Source organism: Zosterops lateralis (genome assembly GCF_965231275.1).
Source record: "Zosterops lateralis genome assembly, chromosome: 1".
Classification (NCBI taxonomy): Eukaryota; Metazoa; Chordata; class Aves; order Passeriformes; family Zosteropidae; genus Zosterops; species Zosterops lateralis.
In genome coordinates this window covers 42,119,135-42,145,290 of record NC_139762.1, presented here as the reverse complement: position 1 = coordinate 42,145,290, position 26,156 = coordinate 42,119,135, and the positions used below count along the sequence as shown (strand labels likewise).

The window sequence follows — 26,156 nt, the reverse complement described above, 5'->3', positions numbered from 1 at the left end:
AAGGAAGGAAGGAATGAAACCCCCAGAGAAGGAAGGTCTGATAATATGGTTAATGGAAGCTACAGTGCTCATCAAAACACAATCAGTTCCAGTCTGTCTCAGCATCTAAAGTTTCTTGCCTTGACTATCTCAGACTGTCACACTCATTGATATGGATCAGCAGTCATTGAGGAGCATTTAAAACCACAAAAAGCTTGAATGGCTAATGGGAAAATAGAAATACTCCCTGACATGTCTAACTGACTCCTTTCCCGATTCTATCTGAGTTAGGAAAGTTGGAGTCTTGCAGACTTAATGGAACAGCAAACATCTTCAATGTCTTTGACATTGCATCTCATAGAGAACCTTTAACAGTGAGCAAATATTTACATTAATACAAGCTCTTCTTTTTCCCCCTTTTTTTCCTTGATGGTCTGTCAACTTTATCTGGCTTCATTTGTCTCCATTTCCCTCAGTTGATGCAGTTCTTCCTATAAAACTGTATATTACAACTTTTAGACAATAAAAGAAATAATTTCTTTTAAAGATTTCATGGAGTAATGTTTGCCATGTAGGCTGAGGAAGGCAGTCATGTTTTACATGAAGGATCTAGGTTGGTTTTCTCCAAATTCTTTTTTTTTTTTCATTTTGAAGAAAAAAAAAAAAAAAAAGGCTAGGTTTTTTGTTTTTTTTTTTTTTTTTGAGAAATATTTTATCTTCAAGGACAGCACTCACATCAGAACAGATCAAGGCCTGAGGGAGCCTGCCCAATATGAGTAAGGTCTTATTCTTCAGTATGTTATGCAAAATTCGGTCATTTGGGAATGTTCTTTTATACAGAGTTATGATATATTACTAACTGTGTACTCACAATTACCCTGTGTACTCGGGATAGGCATAACCTTGTTAAGGCTTCCATGGCAGAAATACATGCAGCAAAACCAGTTTTGTAGCAAAACAAAGAATAGTTGATATGTTCATCAGTAAGGGTGGTGACATTATATCATGTTCATATTCTTACAAAGCAGCTTGAAATAATAAAATGTAACTGACAAATATCAGCTTTCCTTTTTTTCAGATTAAGATCCTGAAATTAATCACTTGATTAAATAATGATCAGGGTTGTTTCTTAAAAGGCTGGAAAGTTTGTCAAGTGTTCTGTATCTCATAAAAAAATGTATTCTGGAATGCAGAGACTTTAAGTACATGGCTGAGGAACCACAAATACGTATCCATATACCAGGTGTAATTAGTTTCTGCAGCTTAGGCAAATGTGCCCCCTATGCTTCTTTCTTTGTTTTCTTTCCCCAGGCTCCCTTTATTCTTTGCCCATTCAGTGGTTGTATATCACTTCTCCACTTAGTTCTCAGCCTCTCTTAAGGCTTCATCCCCTCTCTGACAGCCATCAAACCCTCTCAAAAAAACAGATGGAAATGCAGTGGGGCAAAGAAGTGATATGACTAAATAAAAATCCCATCCCTGCTAAGATAACATCCTAATCCATTGGCAGTTTTTCTTGATAAAGAGGGAGAAAAATCTTGGATAAGATTTCAGAACTTGAGTTGTGGTTGAACCACCTTTAAAGCTGCCAAATTAAGTATATTCCTTGACCTTCAAAATTCAGCATTGTCAAAATGTGTTCTTAAATCTCACTGAAAAAAGAAGAGTTAAAATGTATCACTCTTGTTTCAGCTGTTGCCTTATTTCTGCAATTCTTGCTTTTTGCTCTTGTGTTATTTTGTTTCTCACTGCTTATATTATGATCTCTGAATCACAGGCTGCTTCTTGTACCCAGTGAACTCAGCAGAATAATTTGTATTGACTTTACTTGGTATAGAATTGGATTTACTGTCCATTGCTCTAATCTGTTAGATTACTTTTCTCCTGTTATTTCTTTCCTATATGTAAATAAACAATGAATATAGAGAAGTTGTACTTATTAGCTAATGTAGTTGTTGGAAGAATGGAAACTAAACAAAAGAAATGGCTATTTTGGGGAACAATTTTCACACTGTTTTTTAACAAAATATTTGTCCATAAGTTTTGAGTATGAGTTGTTAAAAAACAAACTTCCATTTACTGGAGAAATGAAACACTTCCCAATAACTACAAACCTCCTTTCTGCCTTCCTGTAGCTGAGATTCTTCCCCACCCCATCATTCAACAAATCCATTGGGAAAAAAATTATCTTTTTTTCTCCCAGTTTTTCTAACAAAATTCTTTAGTTTCTCTGTAAGCTCAGAAATAATTAATTACTGAGAAGGGGAAGGTTTCATTTGTAGGATGTTTCAGCAAGTTCAGTGGTGAATGCCTGGAAGACCCTGTGATGTGCATTGTTACTATGATTAATGAATCTTATTATTGATGCAGAACCATAAATTTATATGGGTTCTGTCAAGAATAAATAAGAGAGCAATGTGTTTTACTATAAAGAGTGCAGCAGGAAAATAGCTAAGATTCATAAAAAGCAAATCTTTACAGATAAACAAACATATAACCAAACTGTGGACATGATATGCTCCCTTTGTAGTTCTTGCAATGTTGTCTTTTCTCTGAGATGGGAGGTGGACTGGGATTTAGAGGATATAAGAAAACCAGAACACAAAAAAGAATTTGAATTTAATGAGGGAGCTGATACATTTCCTCATGAAATCTTTAAAAAGTCATTTGAAGACAACTTGTTTACAAACACACACCCAAACTGATGTCTGACTAAAGAAACTGACAGTAAATGGGATGGTGTCACAATTTTGGGGAGCAGGAAAGAGACCCCCCTTTTCAACCCCAGTGATTTCTTTGCAGGTTCAAAATGGGCATTATCTGTGGTCTCAAGGTGCTCTTTTCTCTGGGGTGCTGCTGCACATCCCCACTCAACAATAAACTCTGTGCATAGGTAGTGACACAAACTTGGAGTGTGGAAAGTAGGGGCTGAGTGTGTCTGGTAATCTGCAAATTATTTAGGTAATCAACAGCCAAAAATATACCCTCTGGGATTTGGTAGTATCTGCCTTGTTTAGATATCCACCTCTGCCTAGGGCCAACAAAGGGAAGCCAAAGTAATTTCTAATTTCACCTTGGGCATCACCAACTATCATAGAGATACAGTAGAAAAATCTATCAGGGAATTGTGGCTTCTATATTAGGAGAAAGTATTCTCATACTGCTAGTCAGGCTCACTTTCAGTGGTTTTTGGTTGTAAAATGGTAGGAATATCACCTATTTTTGTGCATAATTGAATGTATGAAGTGAAATCGAATCTCTGAAGTGATTGTGACTCAAAAAAATATAATATGGAAAAAGTAAGACCTAAACTCTTGAAAAAACCTCCAAAGTTTCTATTTGGATGGAGGATTGAAATCTAGTATCATGAAAGAATACAAATATGAGAAACCAAGTGACATGGATGTTGTATTGGCAACAGGTAGGGAAGGAATGCGTTCACATGTGTTTCAAAGCTGAGGCAAGAGGGCATAGACAGGATCCATTTTACCTCCTTACCTCAATGTCACAAGAATACCTTACATGACCCATGTGCACCATTGTTCTGAAACCACCTCTGTCTTTCCTGTGTTCTCATACCATACGCAAAAGCAAAATTTAGGCTCTTTCCATGCTAGATTCTTCTGGGCTGCTCTTGTTCTCTCCATGGTTGTATTCCATAAGGTTTCCCATTTCATGTCACGTTCGGCGCAGAGACTCCAGTTGGCACCTCTCACACGCTGCTTCTGGCTTCATTCTTAGAACACCTCATAGGTATTTCCACTGCTTTTTCTGAGCCTTAGTTACTGAAAATGTGTCTGGGCAGTATCAACTGACACTAAAACGATTTCCTCTTTAATGTCAATTGAAAAATGAGTTCCGTTTCTTGCTCCAAATGCTACTTTCATGTCAGTAATTTCATGAGGCCCCCGAGAGTTTTACTGGAGCTGCCAGCTGCCATGGTGGAATCGTGCCGTGTTGGACCAAGATCCGCGAGCACACACTCAGCTGTTACTGGCATTCTGCATTTTGAGTGCTCAATACTTACAGGAACACCAAATATTTTGAATAGATCCACACTGGGCGGGAAGTGGAGACAGTGCTGCAGGGAGCTACTGTGCAGACAGAAGCAGTAATGAATTCCATTCCAGAAAAGGAGGATTGGAGGCTTCTTAAGTAAAGGTATGGGAGAGAACTGAGAAGGGTTTTTGGTGCTCATTATGGTGAAAAGATTCCCCTGCTTAGGTCTTTCTCTGACCTCTGCACAGAGATAATTTTTCCTGTCTAGAGACATGGACTTCAACACTTTTTTTTCTCTACAGACTACATCTCTGCTGTGTCTGTTGCACCTAATGGCATCTGCAGCCACTACAAGTGAGGGTGGCAAAAATCCAAATTGGCACTGGCATGCAGGGGTGTGGGTCAAATGGACAGGCACGTTTTGCACGTGTGCCTTGCTACCAAGCAGTTTTTATCACTGAAACTCTTGTAGGAAGAAATAAACAGGTTGTCAGCTCTGTAGCTTGCTTTTTCATTTGAGTTCTGAGGATGGAGTTTGGGTTAAAGAAGACTTATTATAAAAGTCTTACAATGAGTATAATGCACCATGGAGTCTCTATCATGTAAGACTATCCTGTAAGACTATAAACTATCTGTTTATACACATGTACATACATTCATATCCACAGCACAATGCCTTTCCTAAATGACATTTTATAAAGGGGCAGAGGAAAGCAGAACTTTGCAAAGGATGGAAAACAGACATCTTTCTTGACTCTGGTCAGCAGCTTAGTCTGCAAACAAGCTTAGCACACAACTCTTCTGTAACTCTTTTTTGAAACAAGTCTGAAATACTCAGTGTCTCTCACTGCACTTCTGCTAAGGTTCGTTGGCAGGTGTAGCTGTGCTGATTAAATGTTTCTCTGTGTGTGCTGGGGTTGGGGGCAGGCAAAAACAGGTAGCTGAAAGACGAAAGTGACTGGGGCTTTTTTTTTTTTTAGTAAATAATTTATTTTGGATGACTGTAGATACCACTACCAGAACAAGTAATCGTGCTATAAAATTTTTCATCCGCTGTTTCTAAGCCCTTTTTACTGATAAAGTGAAAGCTTGCTTATACCACAGTGAGAAAGAGACAATTTTCTGGGCCAGATGCTGATGTCTTGCTATTTACCATTCAAGTTTCCTTGTTCCCTCACGGCCTGCATGAACCTCAGGCATCCATGGTGCTTCAGTTCTTTCCCTTGAATCTGTGCACAGAATTAATCAGAATTATTTGTTAATTCGCAAGGGCAGCTTGTGGTCACTTATGAGTGTGCTTTTGCAGCAGCCTCCAAAGGAGAGGCAAAATAGGATAGAGCCTTACTACCCTGCTAAGCCTAGGGAAGATTCTTTTATACCTTTTCTCTTTGGGAAGTTTGTCTGTGTGTAGGAGTATTAAATGTTCTAGATAACTGGACAAAACTAAACAAACTGCTTCTCTGAGGTAAACAGTCCACATTACCACAGTGAGCCTTGATGCTCAAGTCCCTACTTTTTAATGAGAATTCTTTCCAAGCTTAATAAAAAATTATACGCTTTGGGAAACAATAACTGAAAAATTCCCAGCAGAGAATGCAGTGTGGTTATAGCTCATTGAAGCTATACTTTTTGAAGGTTTCTCTTCAGTGCTGTGTAGGCAAGTAATAGAAATTCCCTCAGAAAGTTACACTCTGCATGTCAGAGAGGATGTGTCATAGGGAAGGGAGAGATAAATGAGCTTGAAGTGGATTGGGAGGAGCAGGAAGTTCTAATAAAACCAACTATAATTTAGCCAAAAAGCAGAAGTTTTTGCTTTTGTAATTCCCTGATCCTGGGTCTCCACAGCTGGAGGAAGTTTCTGACACCTATTTCTTTTTTCTTTTGGTGGAAAGGAGACACGAAGGCCTTGTTCTCAGGACTTCCTGTCAAGAGAAGCTGGCTGCAAGAGCTGAAATATATTACAGTAATAAACATATTTCACTCAGGCAGGACTGGAAAATGGAAGGACTATTGCTGCAGTCCAGGGAAGCTCTTGATGTGGAAGAAAACCTTCTTTGTCCAGGGGCCTCTCATGCCTCTGTGCAGGGGCAGATCCTCACTAGAAGAACAGACACAGAGTGTCACTGCATCTTCCAGCACACAGTGAGCATGGAAAGGGTCATTTTCCAAGGGAAAGCAAGGAGAAAGTGTAATTTGCAGAAAAAACAGAAAAACTTCCAATGCAAACCCTGTTCCAAATACAAAACACAAAAAGTAGGGCCTATTTTATGGCCAGCTCACTGCACAAGACATTAAAGTTATGTTTAGGTGAGGCGCTCTTCTACAAAGACAATTCAGTTCCCTTGTGTAGTAGAAATAACCCTGCTGTGAGCATCCTGTGTCAGTCATTGCTACAGACAACACTCATCACTACTCAGAGCACGCTCAAAGCTTTAGTACCTTGTAAAGGTCAGTCTGGCCCCCAACGTGAGTCTTTTTGGATTGAAGAAATATTTCATCCTCACCATACAGGTCTGCAGAGGGGTGAATCATACACCTCAAGATGATTTTGGTGGCACTGAAACTACTGGGTAACTCTATTTTTCTAAGCAGTAGTAGAGGTTTCTTTTTAACATTTTTTCTTCTGGAGAAAAGAAGAATTGGATATTCTCCAAAAATCAGCATCTGCAAACAGCTGTTTACATCCCAAAGCCCTCATAGTGCAATCAGTATGAGAAAAGGGAAACAGATTTTGGAAAGCAGTCCTTGAACTCTGTGTTATAGCCAGCCCAGCTATTGCTGTGAGAAGTAACCAAAAGCACCAAATTCCACTGAACTCAAGTGTGTCACAGGGTCTAGCAGAAATCTGAATCACTGAATAGATTAGGCAGATCATTTTTCCATCTTTCATAAGCCTAGCAGAGCATGTCTTTTTTTTCTGTTTGCGTGGCACCTGGTAGAGATTGAGGCCACTGTGTGTTACTACAATAAATACTTACTTGCTCCTTTGGAAGTGTGCATGAGACATAATACTAAAGGGTCACAACTGAAAAACAGGGAAGAAACATTGCAGAACTGATTTTTCTTTTCTTTTCTTTTTTTTTTTTTTTTTTTTTTCAAGTTGTAACTTCCTGGGCTTCTCAAAAGCTCACCTCTGGAGCAAGAAAGCCAGGCTGTCAGAGTGCTTGCTAAGAAGCGAACCTGGAACTTGCAGCACAAGTGGAGAAAGGAAGCACTGGGTCAGCTTTCCACTTCTTCTGGTGGCTTACTCAGTTTGCTGTGCAGTGATTGCTCTTTTCTTCAGCTAAGAATTGCTGTGTCTTGGTATCAGCTGAGGAGATGTGTCTACTTCCCTGCTTCTGCCCCTTCCTCTGTTGGCAGTGCAACTTCCCGTGTCACCAAGACTAACTAGAAAAAAACAAGATGATGTGTGGAAAGCTCAGAGGAGCTTGGACTCCACTAAAGAGAATTTCATACAAGATTAACACCACGCAGAAATTCCTCTACCTGAGGAATAGAGCATCCCAGTCAGCTGCCATGTGATGTAGCACAAGTGTTAATAAGGAGGAAATTATTTCTGAGTGAAAAACATGGAACTCGATCCCATAGGAATTATATTTAAGGAGCTTACACAATTTTCAGTTGGCTGTGTGTCCATGGCTGAATTTCACAAAAGACAGAAAATGTAGTGACTGGTAAAAAATGGTGAAATAAATCAAATAATAGGTGTAAATCATGGTTTATATAATTTTCTCACACAGTTCTATTTTTTAGCAGCATTTCCATGCAGCAGAACCTAGGGCCTCAGCTAGTCACACTATAAACATAAGTCCATTCAACCTTTAAAAATTGCTGCATCATTTTAACTGCATCGACTTTCAACTCCTCCATTTCAAGCAATGCACATATTTAGTAGATTATGTAGCTATAATTTATGCTCCTTCATCTAAATTCAGTGAGGTACCAGTGCAAAGCATCTGCTAAAAGTGAGCACACCTTTGGCAGAGGCCTATACATGTAAACTTTGAAAAGGAAGGAAGTGGTTTGGTCACAGCATCTTGCCAAAAAGCCGAATTTTCAGGAACATAGTAACATTAGTAAACAAACCTTGATGACCCTGGGTTTCCTCAAACTGACAGGCTCTGGGAGGGCTTAAGTGGAGGGATATGGTGTCTCCTGACTGCCTCCCATCTCCAGGGCTGCCTGCCTTGCGTGCAGCAGTGGGCAGCTGCAGCCTCCTGTCTGGATGTGCTGGGGAGCACCTTCCCCTGCAGGCAGGCTCCTTATCTGGCTGGTACAAACCCTCCCCTGTTGCCTGCAGCCTCAGGACCACTTCTGCTAGCCATTAATGAGCACCATGGCTTGTGATCACCTGAGCCAGATGGAGGCCTTTTCCCAGTGTTCTGCTGAAGATCAGACTGACACCAATGGGCCAAGGAGCTGAGGCACAGACAAAGGCTACAGCAAGTTTGCCAACAGTCAGGTGGACATTTTGGTTTGAATCATGGCTTGGTTAGTACTTCCAGTAACTTCTGCTGCAGTCCTGTCTGTTCCTGACCTTTTGCTTCTGTTTGCTGATCCTTATTGGCCCACTGAGACCTTGCTCTTAATGTGCAACCTCTGGTCATTCACAATAATAAAGTTAAAATTTACATAAACCTGCTAATTATGGAATTGTCCTAAATTTATGCTACACCAGCTATTGATTTGTTTTCTATCTTCCTCTCTACTTGAAATCTCAAGGAGTGACAATCCAAGGACATGGCTTTCTCCACATGGAAGTCATGGACATCCATTCCAGATGCAGACTACTGATAAAAACAGCTTTTGCCCTTTAGAGGAAACACATGTCACACATTACAAACCCCCATTTGTCCTTGTTATTTTAATTCAAAGGCTAAGCCAGGTACAATCATATAATTTTCCAATTAACTTTTTCTTTTTTTTTGGACACTGATAGTGGGACCAAGAGGATGAGAAGATAAAACCTTCTTACCTGAACTTCTGTGGAATCTGATGCAAACCTCCTTTAGACTGGTTCCATATGCACACAGAGAGCCAACTGACAGACAATAAAAACAACATCTCTAATGTGTGGTGTTAGCAATTCCCTTTTAGTAGAGCTTGAAGTGGAATGATCTTGAAAATGGAGCAATCCTGGCAGTGACAAAGATGAACCTGACACCAGAACATCAGATATAAACCACATTTGCACCATCTGTGTTAGTAGAACACAGTGTCCCACTTTCTGCTGATCTCCCCAACCTCCTCAGCCACCACTGAGAATTCCAGGCAGGCTGCATCTTCAGCCTCCTGCCTTCCTCCTTTTCTCACAATCATCATGGCCAGCAGCAATCCACATTTCAGCACAGGCGCACTTGAAAAATCCCCTCTCACCTGCTTCCTCATCTCATTCCTCTGCCTTCTAAGGATTTCTTTCTGGTTAAGCTGAAGGGAGTTAGAAGTTTACTAATGTGTATTTCATTGGGCAAAACAAAGCAAAAAGGAAGTGTGCAGGCAATCCCACAAAACATGCATAGGGCTGAAGGAGACAGGCACATTCCTGGTAGGTAAAAAGGAGTACTCAGTGATTCTCAACTTGTGAACAAAGCCACTTGGCTGGGAAGGAGACTGGAGCTGGACCCTTCCACCTCATCCTCACCTTTGCCACAGAAACTGCCTGGTGGGAAGAAATGCACATGGCAACAAGAGAGCTGCCGAGTGAAGCAGCCATGGGGAATGCACCAAATACCTTCCTTGCTCCCTTTGAGATATGGCTGAAGAGGCAATTTACTTTCCAGTTTCCTTTCAAGATGAAGTATGGCTTGCTCTACCACTGCTTAGGTTGTACTTATTCAACAAATAAAGATTTTCTGTCTTCCATGTGGCAACTTTTGCCCTGAAGTAACTCCTTAAAATAAACCTCAGAATCAGAGGCAGTGTTCTTCTGGCAGGTGCACAGCTGAGAGCCTGGACAGCAGATACCCATCAGCATTATACATTCAGTCTTGGTGTGAGAAACACTTCCTCCTGTATTTCACCTCCTAGCACGAGGGTGGCTGTGCTGCTGGCAGGGCAGCAGAGCTGTTCTGTCTCTCTGATTCCTCCCTTCCATTTGATGAAGATGCAGAGGATGCAGACTTTGCTGCAAAGCCTTTCTGCTCCCTCTGTGCTCAGCACAAGAGTCACAGCCTTGGGAAGCCTCTCCAGAAAGGTGCCACAAGAACACAGAGTCACCCAGCTCTTTTCTTTCTTTATTTTTTTATTGAAAGCTTCATCAAAGAAAACAGAAGTTTAAACCTAACATCCACTGATCTACAGAAAGCCCCAGGAGTGGGAAAATGGCAGCTATTTAGGACTGTGTTACAAATGGAAAACATAAAAAAAAATAGCAGTACAGATCTTTCAGAGACATTCTGAGACATCAGCACAAAGATGCCCATATAAATAAGATTCATAATTTAATGTATCACAGAGGTTCTGTATTCTACATTTTGGCTGCAGTGAAGTCTGTAAGGGCTGTTAAGAACCTCTGAACCATTTTTCTGATGCATGTTTTCTTGATAGGAAGTTCATCTGCTTTCAAAGCTGCTTTGATTTTTCTTACAGATAGAATCTATTTATTCTCCTTTAAAAAGGAAAACAATTAAAATTCCTAAATGAATTCTGTACACTTCCTGGTTTTACATAAAATTGTTTTGCCTCAAAAAGATAGTAGAATTTTCTTCCACTCTGGAATACATCATATTTAATAATACTTCAATTACATAAACATCATGTTCTCTTCTTTAGGCTGTATTTTTGGGCTTTTAAAAATATAACCGACTTGAAATTTCACCAAATTCATAAAATTATTATCCAAGAGAAAGACACTTAAAGGCAGAAAATTAACATTGGGCAGGTACTCTTTTAAGGACAACAGATCCAGATCATGGAAGGTGCTTACACCTTGCAGGCTTTGGACCTACAAGGAAAAATGGGTTTGTGAACCTGTCAGGGACTGACATTTTCCACTTCATTACACATTTTTATTAAGGTGAAAGAAATCAGCTGTCCTTGTTGGGGAATTAACAGTTGAACTGAACAACTTCAATAAACACAAGACTTTTTTTCTTATCATGGAAATCTGAACCAGCGCTGGGATTAATTTCTTTTACAGCTTTACTCGCATAATTTTCTGTTCAATTTTAACAAAGAGCATGTTAATAAAGGGGAGAAGAAAGGGTCTCTTCTGCCTGCTTTGAGGCACAAAGGTGAATAAATCTCTAGGGTACATACAGAGCTCAAGCCTATTTGGGTGACAGGAGCAATATAGAAAAAGTTGGTGCTCTTTTTGAGAGGAAAATAACTCTCCTTACACTGCATCTTTGCTGCTTGCTGAGATTCTAGAAATCTGCTCCACTGAAGGGGAGAAGTCTGCTGCTCACTCAGCCCTCCTTCTGAGAAAGTGTGCGTGCATGACTGTGTGTATGCATATCAGAAATGAAAGGAATCCTCATTACTAGAGTCAATCAATTGTCATTAAACAGAAAAGACTAATGCACCAAATATCAGCAGTTTTGTTGTTTTCTGTTTCGCATTTCCATCACACCGTGACTGTTTTCTGGGTTCACACGGGCTACAGAGAAAGACCAGGAAAATCTCTTACCCTAGGGCACTTCTTTTATATCTGGACCAATTTCATGTTAAATAAAGTTTTGAAAGGAAATGTTGACCATGCGTGTATCAAACATTACTATCTTCAACTACCACATTTGGTCTCATGACTAAAAATGGATCGATTCATTACTTTAAGCACATTATCACTCTTTAGCATGACTCTTGCTATAGGTGGAGTTAAGTGAGTCTGCCTAAACCTGTTTTGCTCATGTCAACCTCAGCATTAAAATGAAGTGGCATGAGGAGCACCATCAAGCTTAAAACCATGAAGCATGGCAATTTTTTAAACACTTAGGATCAGTCTCAATCTTCAGTACCATAAACATCATAATATAGATCCAAATACTATGACATATTAAAAATAAACTTTATTACAATGCAGGCTTCCTCAAATTTGCTGAGTTTTGGTACACATACATACATAAATAATACCCTTCATTTGATTTTTACTCGAGTAAAAATCCATTCGAATGCTACAGCCCAATTGCCCGTTTAAAGTTTAAGCCCTCACTTCTCTAATGACCAGCCTTTATCTTCCACATTTGGGCATGCATCCATAGCAGAAGATGATACAATGTGATGCAATTGCTCTCAGATATGCCTCATTCTGCATTATGGTGAATTTCTTGACCAACACAACCAAGGCAGTCTCTTGGTAAACAGAACTATACAAGTAAGCACAGGCTAAGGACATTTCAAGAGTCTGTTTCACTGGAAGGCAATAAGAGGACATTCACAATTTGAGGCCTGACTGTCACAGGTGAAAAGTGCTTACAAAACCAGCAGTAGAGCCAGATAGGAAGAAGAGTCTCTCTGCAATCTCAGTGGGAACAGTGAGTTTTTTTCAGTGCCCTGATCTACACTTGGGTCAGCACCTGCAAATATAATACTCTCTTCAGTTCCACTGTACCTTTTTTTTTTTTTTTCTTAATGTTAAGTGACAAGCCCAGGTATTCAGAACTTTTCTAGCCATAATTCATAGTTTTCTGACACCCCTTTTTTATTAATCTTTTAAGGTTAAAAATAATAATAAAAAAATTACCAAACCTGAACATCCAGATTTGATTATTTACAAGAATTCAGGTGTGATGGAAAGTACATACGCAGTTCAGTTTATGGATTTGATGTTACTTCTAGACCTCTGGGCCAGGCACCATTGCCTTAGACATCTAGAGTTGTTTCTGCAATCTTTCAGGAAGGAACTCTCTTGACATTTAAAGCTAAATTGGCAAGACAGACAAAGATATTGACTTTTTAAATTCAGGTCTTAAAAAAAAAAAAGGAAAACAGAAATTAAACAGAGCATAATAATAAACCTTAAAAAAACATATTAGCCAGAACAAACATAAAGAAAACCAGTTTAAGATTTCAGAGGCCACCAAGTGACAACACCCTTGTAGCAAGTTGTGTTGCTATTTCACTGTTCACTTTTATCTCATTTTTAACTTTTAGAAATGAGTTACCACTTTCTGAGCATTTTGTAAGCTTCAAATAAGCATTTTTCTTACCTTATGATCTATGACTGTTTATACTCAAGGCTCACAGTGATTACAATTCATAGATTTCAAGTACCAGTTCACTGGTTTTTTGGGATCAGTAAGATGATGAATTGAATTGTGTTTAGGGGGTCCATTTTCTTTCCTCTTCTTCCTCTACTTCTTTGATTTCAAACACTATTGAACATTATAGCATGGAAAAGAAAGGGAACAAGTCTAATACAGAATGCACTTCAAACACTTTAAAGTGACAGGCACTGTGATATCGTGTTGCCTGCCTGGCTTAATAAAAAACACTGAGATTGTTTAACTTTGCTGAAAAAAATAAGAGAAATGTTTCTGAATGTATAAATAAAGCAGCAGAGTTCTGAATAGAAACAAGAAGGTACCTCAGCATATTCATCAGCCACATGGTAGCTACCTTGTAGCCTCATTGTTGATAGTAAATGAGACTTTTTGTATGTCACATTAGAACGAACACAGAAACAAATGTCTTTATTTCATATTTAACTGACTTGTGCCTGGGTTTATCTCCATTTGTACAAATAATTCAGAGACAGACAGAAAGAGAGTATGTGTAGAAAGGAAGAAAATAAGGCTAGATTGATTTTTTCCCTCATATGCCCTCTAAAGAAAGAGGGAACCTTTATCCAAGGACAAAATTCAAGTGTCCCTCTTAAAAAGCAACAAGTAATGAGACAGCACATGAAACAGAAAGAGAGGTTTGGGGTTTTTTTCTGAATTGAAAACATGTTGTGGATGATGTTGCTCTTTTACTTTGGCATCATCTGGTTTTCAGAAGTGTTGAATGTCAACAACTACTCTGGAGAAAGCAGAAGTTTTATCACTTCTGAAAATCAGGCCTCCTTCCTATGTTGAAGAACCATGTGAACTCCCATTTCTCTCTTTTCTATGTTGCATACCTAGCAGCATTTACTTGGGAAACCCCCTCCCCCCTCCCACTATGTTAAAAAATACGATCTTGTTTTATCAATTTAAAAAAATAATTGTGTTCTTTCCCCAGAAAAGTCAGGTTAGGGAAACACAGACCTCTTTTTAAGATAGGGCAGCTGAATCAGATTGATCCAATACATATGTTTTTATTTTCCTTATTTTTAATGGATACCCTGTCTGTAATCCACCACAATATATGTGATGAGCCTTCCCCTCTCGTCTGGATGGAGGAAAGTTTAAAAATGTTTGGTTTAATTTTTACACATAGATATGTGTGTATGTATGTATATACTGAAATGCTGCTTCACTTCTGCCTCCTTAAGGAAAAAAATCATCTTTTGACTTCTTTCTCACCTTTTTCATTTGTCTGTTTGGAATAAGTAAGGGCCATAATCAAGATTTCTGTATGGAAAATAACTGTCATTCCTAAAACAGGTTTTGATGGATTAAATTTAGTGCTTTTTTTTATTTTTTATTTTTTTTTTTTAATTTGCCTAATCATACTAATTAGTGATTGTCAGCCAACATATTAAGACAACAGAAATCATAGCAGAGAAGAATAATTTTTAACTTCCTGCCTGCATGACAATACATGATTTTGAAAATTTCTACTTGTATGGAAAAGCTAAAATGAGGACAAAGATCAAGTTTCCTTTCTCTTATATTTACCTGGCAACTCAAATGCAACACTGAGAAATAAATGCAGAATTAAGGTGGCTATGCATGCTGGACGATGACAAAGACTGAGGTGAAGAAATGAATTGGTATGTTGGAATTCAGAAGGAAGACTGTTCTTTCAGTAGAAATACCAAAGATCAGGTAAGTAAAGAGAAAAACTCATCAAAATTAAAGCCTGCCTGGACAGATTAGTTGGTAACCCAATCCCCTTTGCTTTGAGATGTTCTCCAAAGCATATCATCAAAAACCCGGACAGCTTCTGACACCAACTATTCTGAAGTTTCCACTATAAACATATGCAGTATGTAAAACACCAGTGGAAGATAGTTTAAACAAACAAGAAAGTAAGAACTGGTCCGGCCATGTAGGTCAAATAAAGATAAAAAAAAAAGAAAAAAACCCCTCTATCTTCTGGACTGCGTTAGGGTGTCACTTCATCTTTGGTATAAAATAGGCCATCCATAGGCTGCATTTGTTCACAACTAGGAAAGACTACAGAAATTGTCAACAATTTCTTCTATCTATTGCTTTTTTTGCACTTTTTTGACCATAAGCTCCTATCTACTTAAGTTTTTTTTAATGCTCTTAAGCTAGGTTTTTGCAATGTGACAAGCAAAGCAGACTAAAAACTTCTTAAAGCTCATAAAAAAGACTGCAGATAAAAAGCACTAATGCTTTTGCTAGCGATCACGCTTTGTAAATAAAAAAATCTGCATTCTGCAAGAAAAAACCCCTGCATTCTCTATAATGCAGCAAGTTTTTTTCTCAATTCAATAACTTTACTGTAAAATGCTTTAGCCTTCTAGATTTTTTTCTGTCAACACTTAAGACAAAGTTCATAAAAGTCCCAGCATTTTTCCAATCCTTTCAGTTGCCACAGTTCCTTTATCATCAACTTTTCTTCAAAAGAAGAAAATCATTTTCTTTTAAACTGTACAGTTTATTTTTTGTTCACCCCAAAAACTCAGTCTATTAAACTTCTGCACCAGCACCGGTGTGAGCAGTTTCAATTCATTCTCGGGTTTTCTAACAAGACGTTGACAGCTTGCCTTGAGAGCCTTTGACGTCCTTAAAATTAAGGCAATTAAGATTCAAGATAAACCTTACCTAAACATTTCTTTAAAAAAACAAAAAAACCAAAAAACCAAAAAAATACTCTAGATTTAAAACAAGAAGAAAAAGAAAATGAGAGAAAAAGAGTAGCTTAATTTTTGAGGAAGACAATTGGTTTTCATCGCAACTTGCTCCCTCTTGACATCATCAGTTTTTCTGTTAAAAAAAAAAAAAAAAAACAAAAAGAAAAATCTAGCTACACCTCCAGGTAAATTCTGAATTCAAATGTTCGTCCAGATGAAATGTCAACCCAGCATTTTTCCTCTGGGTTTTTCCTTTAGTTGAAAAAAAGAAAATAGCAAAAAAAAATTGTCAGACTACATGACGGAACCATTTGCACAGCACATAAAAACACTGTTTTGTTTTCGTTGGGAAAGGTAGAAAAAAAAAAAGCATTCATTTGACGCCTGTGCAAACTGGAAGCCAACTTCTTGTTCAGTGAAGTTTCTCCATTCAAGGCAAAGATTTCAGACCGACATTCTTCAGTCCTGTTTATTGTCTGTAAAAACAATTGAATTAAAGTGGTCATTAAGTCAAAACAACTTTGAAATAGCCTCCTCTCCTTTTTTTCCACCCAATTCCCTTTAAAAGTTATCCAAGCTAAACTAACTTTGCAGCTGTTTAAATATGATACCACCACTAAGCTGAAAATAGTCAGGCAAAAATAGGGAACTCCTACTTTGGGGACGTTAACACATCCTAAGCAGATAAATTTACTCTTTGAATGCTAGGCATTAATAGGCAGTCTAACTACATTGAAATGAGATGAATAAATGGCTTAACACTGTGTAAATCTTTCACAGGTAATTCAATAAGAGGGTGAATATATTAATAAAAATAAGTGCCACTATTTATTTTGAGTGTTAATAATAAAATGAAAAATAAAATTACAGTAAAAGGATACAACTGATTTGCGAGAAAGAACACATTTTCTGATGGCAAGAACAATTAGACTGTGGAGCAGTCTGCTTAATGAGCCAGTTAAAGCTAACTTAACAGAAACCTTAAAGGCAATATTAATTAGAAAAAAAAATCATATAGTGTCATATCTTTCTAAATTCAGCACAGAGAATAAGCAGAATTATCAACCTTTTTTTCTAAAGAAGATACCTCTCATTTTGTATTTTTGAAGTTTCATGTCACTTAAAGATATGCCACATCTAGCTTATTTTAACAAGACTGTGTGACGTCTTTAAGAGAGACCCAAAACCTACATAAAAATTCTATTCAGTGTCTAGGGCTATCTGTAAGGGTCAGCTGTTGCTTTTCCCAATCTTTAAAGCTTATATGAAAAAAATCCTTTCCTGGCCAAATTTCAACACAAGAAAATCCAGCAATTTTTCTTTTGCAAACATTAATGCATTTGCTTTGCCTAGTTTAAAAAAATATATATAAATTAGGAGTTAAATTGTGAAAAATGTCAATAACCTAACATTTGCCACGAAACTTTTTGTCTGGGAGTGTAAACATAGAACTATACATATTAAATTTGCCAAAGGTTTTTTTTCATTGCATGACATCTGAAAATTAATATTTTGAATGTTAAGAACAGATTTATGTGGAATGCAACAATTAACTATTTTCTTCAGATTTTCTATGCATAATTTCTAGTAGGACTACTCAATTTGGAAGCTTGCCTCCTGAGATTTTAATGTCCCTATGGGTCGAATGGCTGCCATACATGTGAAAGTCCAATATCACCAACGGGTCACAGCATACAACCTCTAATCTAACCTGGCAGTGAGTTTGCCTACAAAAGGCTCCAGAAAAACATAATTCTTTCCACATTTAAAATCAGAGCATGCTGTCCAGCAGAGTTTTGCTTGGAGGTAAGAGAGTATACTTTTTGGGGACAAGGATAACCATTGATCTCCGCTTCATAATCTTCATGCTTTTATGTGCAAAATTAAATTTTAACAAGGAAAAAGGGGAGTGGGGTCTAAAAAAATTAAGATGATTTCCTCATAAAGTAGATTCCTCTACTCGGAATCACGGACTGTTTTTATCTACACAATACATTGCCAGGTTTTTGCCATGAAGCTACCATTTCTGAACTCTGTGGGTGGGATCTTCAAGTACAGTATTCAGCATATTAAATAAAAAAACACGTATGCTGATTAGAAAGTGGAACTTAAATTCCAAGTTTCATGGTTTATTTTTACTTACAAAGAGAGTACAGAGTCCTTATACCACCTAGTTCATTCTTAGTACATTTTCTCTCCTTCTTTGCCTGCAATTTCATGATTGTTGCAAAGAAAATAAATATAAGGAAATATAACGTTATGACTTTCCTCCTGACTGATCAGCTTCCATGAAATAATTTTATATAGTCTACCTGTTCCTTTGCCTATATCTGACAAAATCACTATCCAGTCATGTCAATTACTTTCTCATATCTCACATTGACAATCACCATTTTATATCTGGTATGATGTTTGTTATTAATACATGTGGCCTTTGAAAAGCAGAGTAATAAAATGACATTTTAATTTTTTTTAAAAATCACTTGGTTTTATATTAATGGTTACTGGAATATCTTGTAAGAAGTTATTTTTTAAAGACAGAGATTGTGTGTATTTTGGTTTGTTTCTACAGCTTCCCACACTGCATTTCTGCCTGTAACTGGCAGATATAAATAGAGGGTCCATTTCAGATTAAAAAAATACTGATATAAGCATAATAAAAAAATTTGTAGTGGATCTGCCTGTCTGATTAAAAAAGAAAGAAAGTCCTCTGAATATAAATGCCAGTGCCATTACAAGTATATCCATCACTGCAAAAAGGCTGTAGCTGACAAGGAAAGATGAGGGACCTCATTTTCAGGGAATTCACTCCATGAACAAGAAACACAGCACCCATTTCAAAGAACTGCAGTGTAGTTTTCTCCTATGCTGGAAAAATGCCAGAGTCTGCAGCTCACAGCTACTTATGAGGACTTCTAGGCCCAAGTCCTTATGAGGTCCTCTAAGTTCTTTTTCTTTGAGTTGTAAGAGAAAGGGAACTGAGATACAGAAAACATCAGATCCAAATGCTACAAAACACATTCATTAAAACCAGCCAACAGGATGATACAAACACATATTTCTCTCTTTGCCTTTTATATTCTGTAAGTATTTTGCAATCATTTATTTATAGGTGCTAGAGAAACTGGCAGCTAGAAAGGATAAGCATACCTAATCTGTGCCTCCAATTGGGTAGCTTGGGATTGGTTGCTTTTGCAATATGTACATACGCAGAGATACAGGCATGACAAAAAATAGTCTTCTATTTTATGGTGGTCAAAACCACATAAATCTGAAACCATTTGATACTCATATTAGCAGACAAATAAATACACCTTCCACTTCCAGAGGTCAAAAAATGAAGTAAAGCAATTGACAAACTGGAGTAATTCTAATCTTTCCTATACCAGCTCATATCTGATGCCTCTGTAACTACAGAGTCATGATGCATTGACTGACATATCTATCATTTCTTGTCTGGCTATTTCTCTACTTTATTCCCCAAGATAAAACATGTATAATTCTATTTTCAATGTGATGCTGGTGTTCAATACACGTGTTAATGAAAGACTGGATTTGTGCTCCTTCCTAGAATCTGTCCAACATTTCTCGGTCCCAGTGAGTATCCTGTCACTATGTAACCTTCCCTTTGTGAAGATTTGGTGTTTGAAGAGATTATTCTGAAGTTTAAGGGATGCCTTAGAAGTTGTAGATACAGCTGTCAGTTTATAAATTTTGAACTTTCCAAGGTATTCTGTGGGAAGTAAACAAAGGGAGCAGAAGAATGGAGACAGATTGAACAGTGCTTCTACCCACCACTTTCTTACCCCTTCTTCTTCTTCCATTTCCAGGTCCTGCCTACTTCATGTTTGCATGGCCATTTTGCACAATCACAAATACCAACTTGGGGTAATTTATACGGCTTCATTAACTACACTTTCAGAAAGAAACCTTTACATGTGCCAATGTGCACCATGCCAATATTTTCACCACTGCAAAATTTAGGCCCTTTTTAACCTCTGATGCCAGATGCTGCTTTAGCCCAGCATGATGATTGTTAACACGGTTGTTGAGATCCTTCTGAGTCCAGAAAAGCAGCAGACAGTTAGAGAGCATATCATTGTGGGCAGGAGCTCAAGGACATTTTGCCAAATTGAGGCCGTCAGCCAAAACCTTTTGCTAATTACACTGCTATATATCCAGAATTCATCTGAACCTAACGAAGCTATTCAGAATTTATATTTCTGAAAGAAGGAGTCAAATTTGGCCTGCTATAATCAAGAAGCAAACCCCTCTGACTCCAAGGCCTATGCCTACTTACTTAGACTGTTGGTAAGAATATGCAGGCGCATGTTCACTGGATGTTTCCACTGTCATCTGTTGCTGTTGACCACTGGCTTCCTGTGATGAAGATGCTACTGTCTGTGGAGAAGTATCAGCAACAACACCCTAGGGAATCAAATGAGAACATGAAAAACTTACTAATTTTGCTCATGGCAGTGAATTACATAAAAGAGCTCAGCACCATCTCACCATTCACGCATTTCTCTAGAGATCGAGAGAGTTTGAAGTAGCAGAACCACATGCTAACACAACAAACTCCATCAGTTTTAGAAAGCTAATTCAGCAACAAGAAGCTTTCTCAGCCTACCAGTATTACTTTGCTCTCACAGGTTGCAGTGAAAAATACCTTCCTCTTTGAAGGCAGTTCCCTGTCCATTCAAAGCTAGAGGCAAATCTGATTATGGTGGATTCTGGGTTTTATTTCTTGGCTTTTTCACATTGTATATATACCTCTTCTAATTTTTGCTTGCCTACCCCAATTTCACAGTGAGTTCACATTTATTTTGTTTGACTTAAAATGCAATAAAGGCAGAATCTAGGCCCACCACTTTCCACTTTACTGCACATTCAACAGAAGTTTAATCACCTTACAAAAATGCTGCCCTCTTCTACACACTGTTTCTACGCATGCTCCCTTCAAAAATAAATTTGCTTTGCACTAAAGACTTCAATCTCTTAAGTCAAAGCTCCAATGAAGTTCTGTTTTATTTATGTTTGTAAAAAGTAGATAAGTAAACACACAAAAGATTATATTCATGAATGTAACATTACATACAATTTCTTATCCTATTTAGACAGTCTGAATAATACTTGGTTTAAGTTTTTTGTATGCTTTCGAAGCAAGATACATTTTCTTTCCTCTATTCTCATGCTTGGTGTGTTGGTCACATAAATAGCAAGTCTCTTCAGGGAACATGCTTTATTACTCTATTGCACACAACAGAGCCAGAAGAGGGAGCACAAAGCACTTGCTTTGTTTTTATTTGAGTCCCGTGTAAACAACAGGTAGTTTATTTTAAAGCATCTGTAAAAATATCAGTTTCATTTTTCAGGAATTCTTTGTATCTATTGCTTAGCAGACTGCCAGTATTATCTTTTTCTGTCTACTTCCTTGTCTTTATCCTTCTCCTTTTGTCCATCTCATCTTGAGATTGTAAGCTCTCTGGGGCAGAGACTGTATTTTTTGGTCTCTGCTTCTGGAGCATCCAGCATGGTAGGGTCCTGGTTCATGATGCTACATGAATACAGATAAATATTAAGAATAATCACTGGATAAGAGCAAAACAGGCTATACATTCAGCTAATATTTTGATTATTATAGTAGATAATTATGACATCAAGTTACTTTAGAAGGCATGAATATACTAGTGAGTGATGGTGAGGAGGGCTCGACAAGCAATTAAAATTAACTTAATTCTCATTTGGAGAGGCCAGCATAGTGTGCGGCCAACCCCATGGTATGAACCAACTCTCTATCCCACCATCTCCTTTTAATTCAGACTTGGATCTGCCTGATTTAGACTTAAGAATGGCAATTGAAAAGAGGCATTTGTAGTGTATTTGCAAACAAATGAGGATTAGGGCAAAATTATACTGAGGCAGAAAAGACTGAAACACAACCAGCTCAGTATGACAGAAGAGTAGTAGCCTTTCCTGTGGGACCTTATCTGGGGATAATTGTAAGGAACTAGGAGGAAACAGAATAAGCCCACTTGACTGCTGGTGAAGCCATGCCAGCAGTACCACTAACTCACATCCTCAAAGCACAGAGTAGTAACAGCACAAAATCTAGAGTCCACACAGATGAAGACAGAAGTACAGAGACCCTGGCACTCCTTGCCTTACCCCAGAGTAGGGCAGAAGTTGTTAATAAAAGAGGGCAGTGCCAAAGAGAAACACACAGGGAAGAGGATGGCAAGGCTCCCTCCTCTCGCTGTGCTCAGCTGCCCTTATGAAGCTTCACAGAAGTGGAGGCCAAGCTGACGCTCTCCCAGCAGCTTGTGGTCTACAGGGTTGAGTAAATACTTACTCATTAGACTGTCATCAGCATGACTCAGCCCCAAGGAGGGAGGGAGCGAATCCTTCCTCAAGGATGAAAAGCACTCAGTCAGTGCAGCATCCTCCACGTCTGTATATACAAGAGGAAGGTTTCCATTGCTCAATCACTTTTTCTGGCGGCTAAATGTTTCAGCAATTACCTATGCTTGCTAAGGACCGCATCAAACCCTCTTGCAATCTTCTCTTCTTGAAATTTCTTTTGGTTTCGTGGTCTGCCTGCTGGGTTTGTTTTCCTGTCTCTTCCCATCTCCCTCCCAAGTACATGGGGAAAAAATAGTCATAATCACTGATGTTTTTATTCCATGTCCTGCTGTACAACAAAACAAATGCAAAACAAGAGCCCTTGCAAATAATTTTAAAAAATAAAAAAGAGGGGTTAGAAAAAAGAAGGAAAAGGAAAGAAAGAAAACAAAAAGAGAAAGAAATGTGCAGTTCTCATTTAAAAAGCTGGAAGCTTCCAGCCACCACTCCAAAAAGAACCTTTTGGCCCCTTTCAAACAACAGGTGCAAGAAGGCATAATAAATAAAAGTTCTGCTCCCCCTTCACTCTACTTTCATGGATGGAGATAAACTTACTTCAATAGGGACAGCTGTTGGAGGCACAGGAGTGTACTGGGGAATGTAGGTCCCTTGCATAGGTGCAGCAGCAGTCATGTACTAGAACAAATCAAAAGCAAATGAACAGTAGAAAACCACAATTAAGATGCATAAAACCATGTTAGAAGAATACTACTATTTCAATTTCCCATTCAGAACTTTTAGTTAGAGTATAGCATATTATTTCTCTTAAGTAATGACTTTAGGTAATGGTACAACTTACCCAGCTATAAAAAAATCATTACCTTGAACTTGAAACTCAGGTTATATCTGAATATAGACAATAGTAAACATCTCACTGACAGAAGCAGGTTGTCCTCTAAAGTTGAGAGGCTCCTATTTGTACTTACAAAAAACTCAGTGGAGACATGATAGCAGTGTATATATATCTATATATATATCTATATATCTCTATATATACATATACAAATATATATATAAAAGTGGTTACTGATACAAAGCAGTATCAACAATTTTTTGGAGTCTTATTGACCTTATCTAATGACACCTACAAAATATGATGCATGAAATTTGAGAGGTTAATTCCAATCTATATTTAGCCCTATCAACAGCAGCAGTTGAGTTTACAGGAATATAAAGCTGCAGATAGGTGTAGTCTGAGACAGGAGAAATAAAGCAAGAGTAAGATCTACCTGGAGTTTCTCCTTTTGTACACAGATACCTTAGCTAAATTCTAATTATCCAGGGATCTTTCCTATGCATTTTGAAAATTCTGCAAATTATTATAGCAACAATTTGTATTAGCTTCTCTGAAACACTGTGTCTCCCAAGTACTACAAGACAATCTTTTTTAAAATTCATGTGTGCATGTGAATTTTGTCATTGTTATGGCACTGATTTCCTACAGCACTTCTCAAAAAGCTCTTGAACTGAATGTCACAGTCATTGTTCAAATTTTCAAATAACGAATTGACATTAAGTCCTTAGATCTATATATACCCTTTTCTTTCTACAATCCAGTCCTAACTACATGTCTTCGCTGACAAGAATCTCAGAATGTGCCCAATCCCCCAACTGACTGTATGACACTTCCACAACATGTTATCTTCAAAGACACACCAAAGATCTGAATCAGCCCACAATGTATTTGATGAATTTTAAAATGAGTTAAATATAGCTTTGCTTCCTGGCAGAGCTAGGAAGTGCTTGCAAGATTTTATTCTGCTGTTTATAGTAAAATTTACATTTAAAGCACTCTCCCACCTCAATTCTAAACTAACTGGATGGTTTGATATGCCTGTCACAAACATGCATTATGAAATTGCAAAGTGGGGTGAAGACTGCAGCAATGCTGGAGAAATGCCTAAGGGAATGACAACAGTATATGTATGAAATTCACAGTTAAATTCTGAAGTATTCTTTCAAGTAAAAGAAAATAAAAAGTATTTAAGTGAAATTGTTTTCTATTAAGAAAAGTAAGTGAGGATCATATGTGATGTACAATGTACACTTGCAATGTGAGCAGCATATGGTGTTGAGAACCATCACAGTATTTTTCCCCAAACTCACAGTGTTTTCCTTAACTTGAGCAAAGAGACAGAAGTGCCCTCAGTGTCTGTGCCTATATCAGGCCATGTTTTTCTGCAGCTCTTTCTCCTTGTTCTTTAGGAAAAGAATTGAATTCAATAGTGTTTTTTATGAAGGCTAACCCACCACAAGCATTAGGCCAGCTCTCCCTACTGTGCTCAGTGCAGTTGGGCTGTTCTCCTGCCTCACAGATTAGGAGCTCATGAGAATGCTCCAGTGAGGTGTTGCAGAGCTCCTTCAGCTCCATTCACTCTGCCTTGTAACAGTGCCCTCACATGATGGGAAGACATCTGTTGTGTAGCATTGTCCTAAATGTGTCAATATTTAACACTAACCTGAAGCACACATTCTTAGAGCTCTGCAAAGACCTGCAAGGGTTCTAAACATTCATGCAGTCTAGCTCCACTTCTAGCACAAATATATATAGAGATTTATTGAAAGTGTTAATTTAAATAATAAAGTGGTATTGCTCAACTTGAAGTACGTCTGTTTTCATCCTTGAACCTGGCTGAAGATGAACATTCGGACTCTTATAAGATACAGTTGTCTGCCATTCCCTACCTTACACACAAACCCATGCAACTTATTACACAAATATTAAATTATTCAGCTGCCTTTTAATTCAGATCACTCAATTTTTGCAAAATCCTTTGGCACTGTGTTGTGTAGCACAACAGTGGAAACTGTCTGGGAACTAACTGATGTCTTTGCTGACTCTAAAAGCAGTGCTCTCAGAAATTGTGCAGTTTCTCACTCCATTATTTTTTATCTCTTGAGGCAGATCCTGATCTTATTTCCAGCCTCCTTCATGTTGCTTCTTTCACTGCCAGAAAGGGAAACTTTTTCTCTAGAGAAAACTGTACTGTTGACTTCAGTGTCACTGGTTGCCCTGGCCAAAGTCTGCTTGCCCTGGTCTTTTCAGATACTTACACCTCCTGGTTTAACTATTTTTTGCAGAAGTTTTAACCGAATTCAACCAAACAGCAATGATTCAAAGCACTGGAGACCAAAGTTATCCAGTTACTTGCCAGACTCCCTGGAGAACTGTAGGAGAGTGACTTTTCCCCTGCATATAACATTCTGCATGTCTAAATGTCTGTACCAATGGTGGTTCAATTTTTTTGATAAATCCTTTGGAGTTCTACAATTAAAAAGAAAAATTTTGTTAGCCAAACTAGTTCCACCAATGGCACAAATGAAGTTATAGCACTTGTGGCAAAGAATTTGGTCCTAGGAAAATTTAGCCAAGGCTCAGTGCTACAAAATACTGGTGCTTAATAAATGGCCCTGGATCACACAGCAGCAGTGGTCTGTATCACAGGCACAAGTATTGTGGCCTTCAGTGGAATGTCCAAACATATTTAAGGTCTTCCTTTTTATGAATGTAAAGATACCCTCACCATTTCAGGCAAGAGTTATTGGGTCAACGATTAAACATATTACAGGGGATGGAACTGATTCTTTGTCTCCAGGGTCCCACTGAAGGGTCCACTGAGGCTTCTGTAAAAATCTTTACCAGCCTATAAAGGACAACTACAGCTTTGTTCTCAGAGAAACATAATTGGTGTCCAGTATCTGAAGTCCCCTTGCATGCAGCACAGGGAGTCCCAGCTGCAACCACACGAATTCAGGAGTGTCTGCCCTGCTGGATCAGTTTCTACCATGGGAAGCCTAATGCTGAGAAGCTGCTTTAGCTTAGTTTGTTTACTAGCAATGTAATGAAAAAGGAGACAGATTAATTTTTATTATA

General features: G+C 38.1%; 1 protein-coding gene across 6 annotated transcripts in view; it reads right to left on the bottom strand.

The window, feature by feature from the left end:
• Positions 1–12,495: 12,495 nt before the first annotated feature.
• RBMS3 (RNA binding motif single stranded interacting protein 3) overlaps positions 12,496–26,156 on the bottom strand; it is a gene marked incomplete at its 3' end in the record, with an annotated part of 441,712 nt that continues 428,051 nt past the window's right edge. For 5 of the 6 annotated variants that reach the window (XM_083873884.1, XM_083873887.1, XM_083873889.1 and 2 more), the window contains exons 12-14: positions 22,838–22,918; positions 20,181–20,308; positions 12,496–16,356 (exon numbers count right to left, since the gene is read on the bottom strand). In XM_083873884.1, the coding sequence (XP_083730010.1) occupies positions 16,350–16,356; positions 20,181–20,308; positions 22,838–22,918 (216 nt within the window). Of the gene's footprint in view, positions 16,357–20,176; positions 20,309–22,837; positions 22,919–26,156 lie in introns of those variants that run through there. The other variant, XM_083873885.1, reaches the window with a different exon arrangement.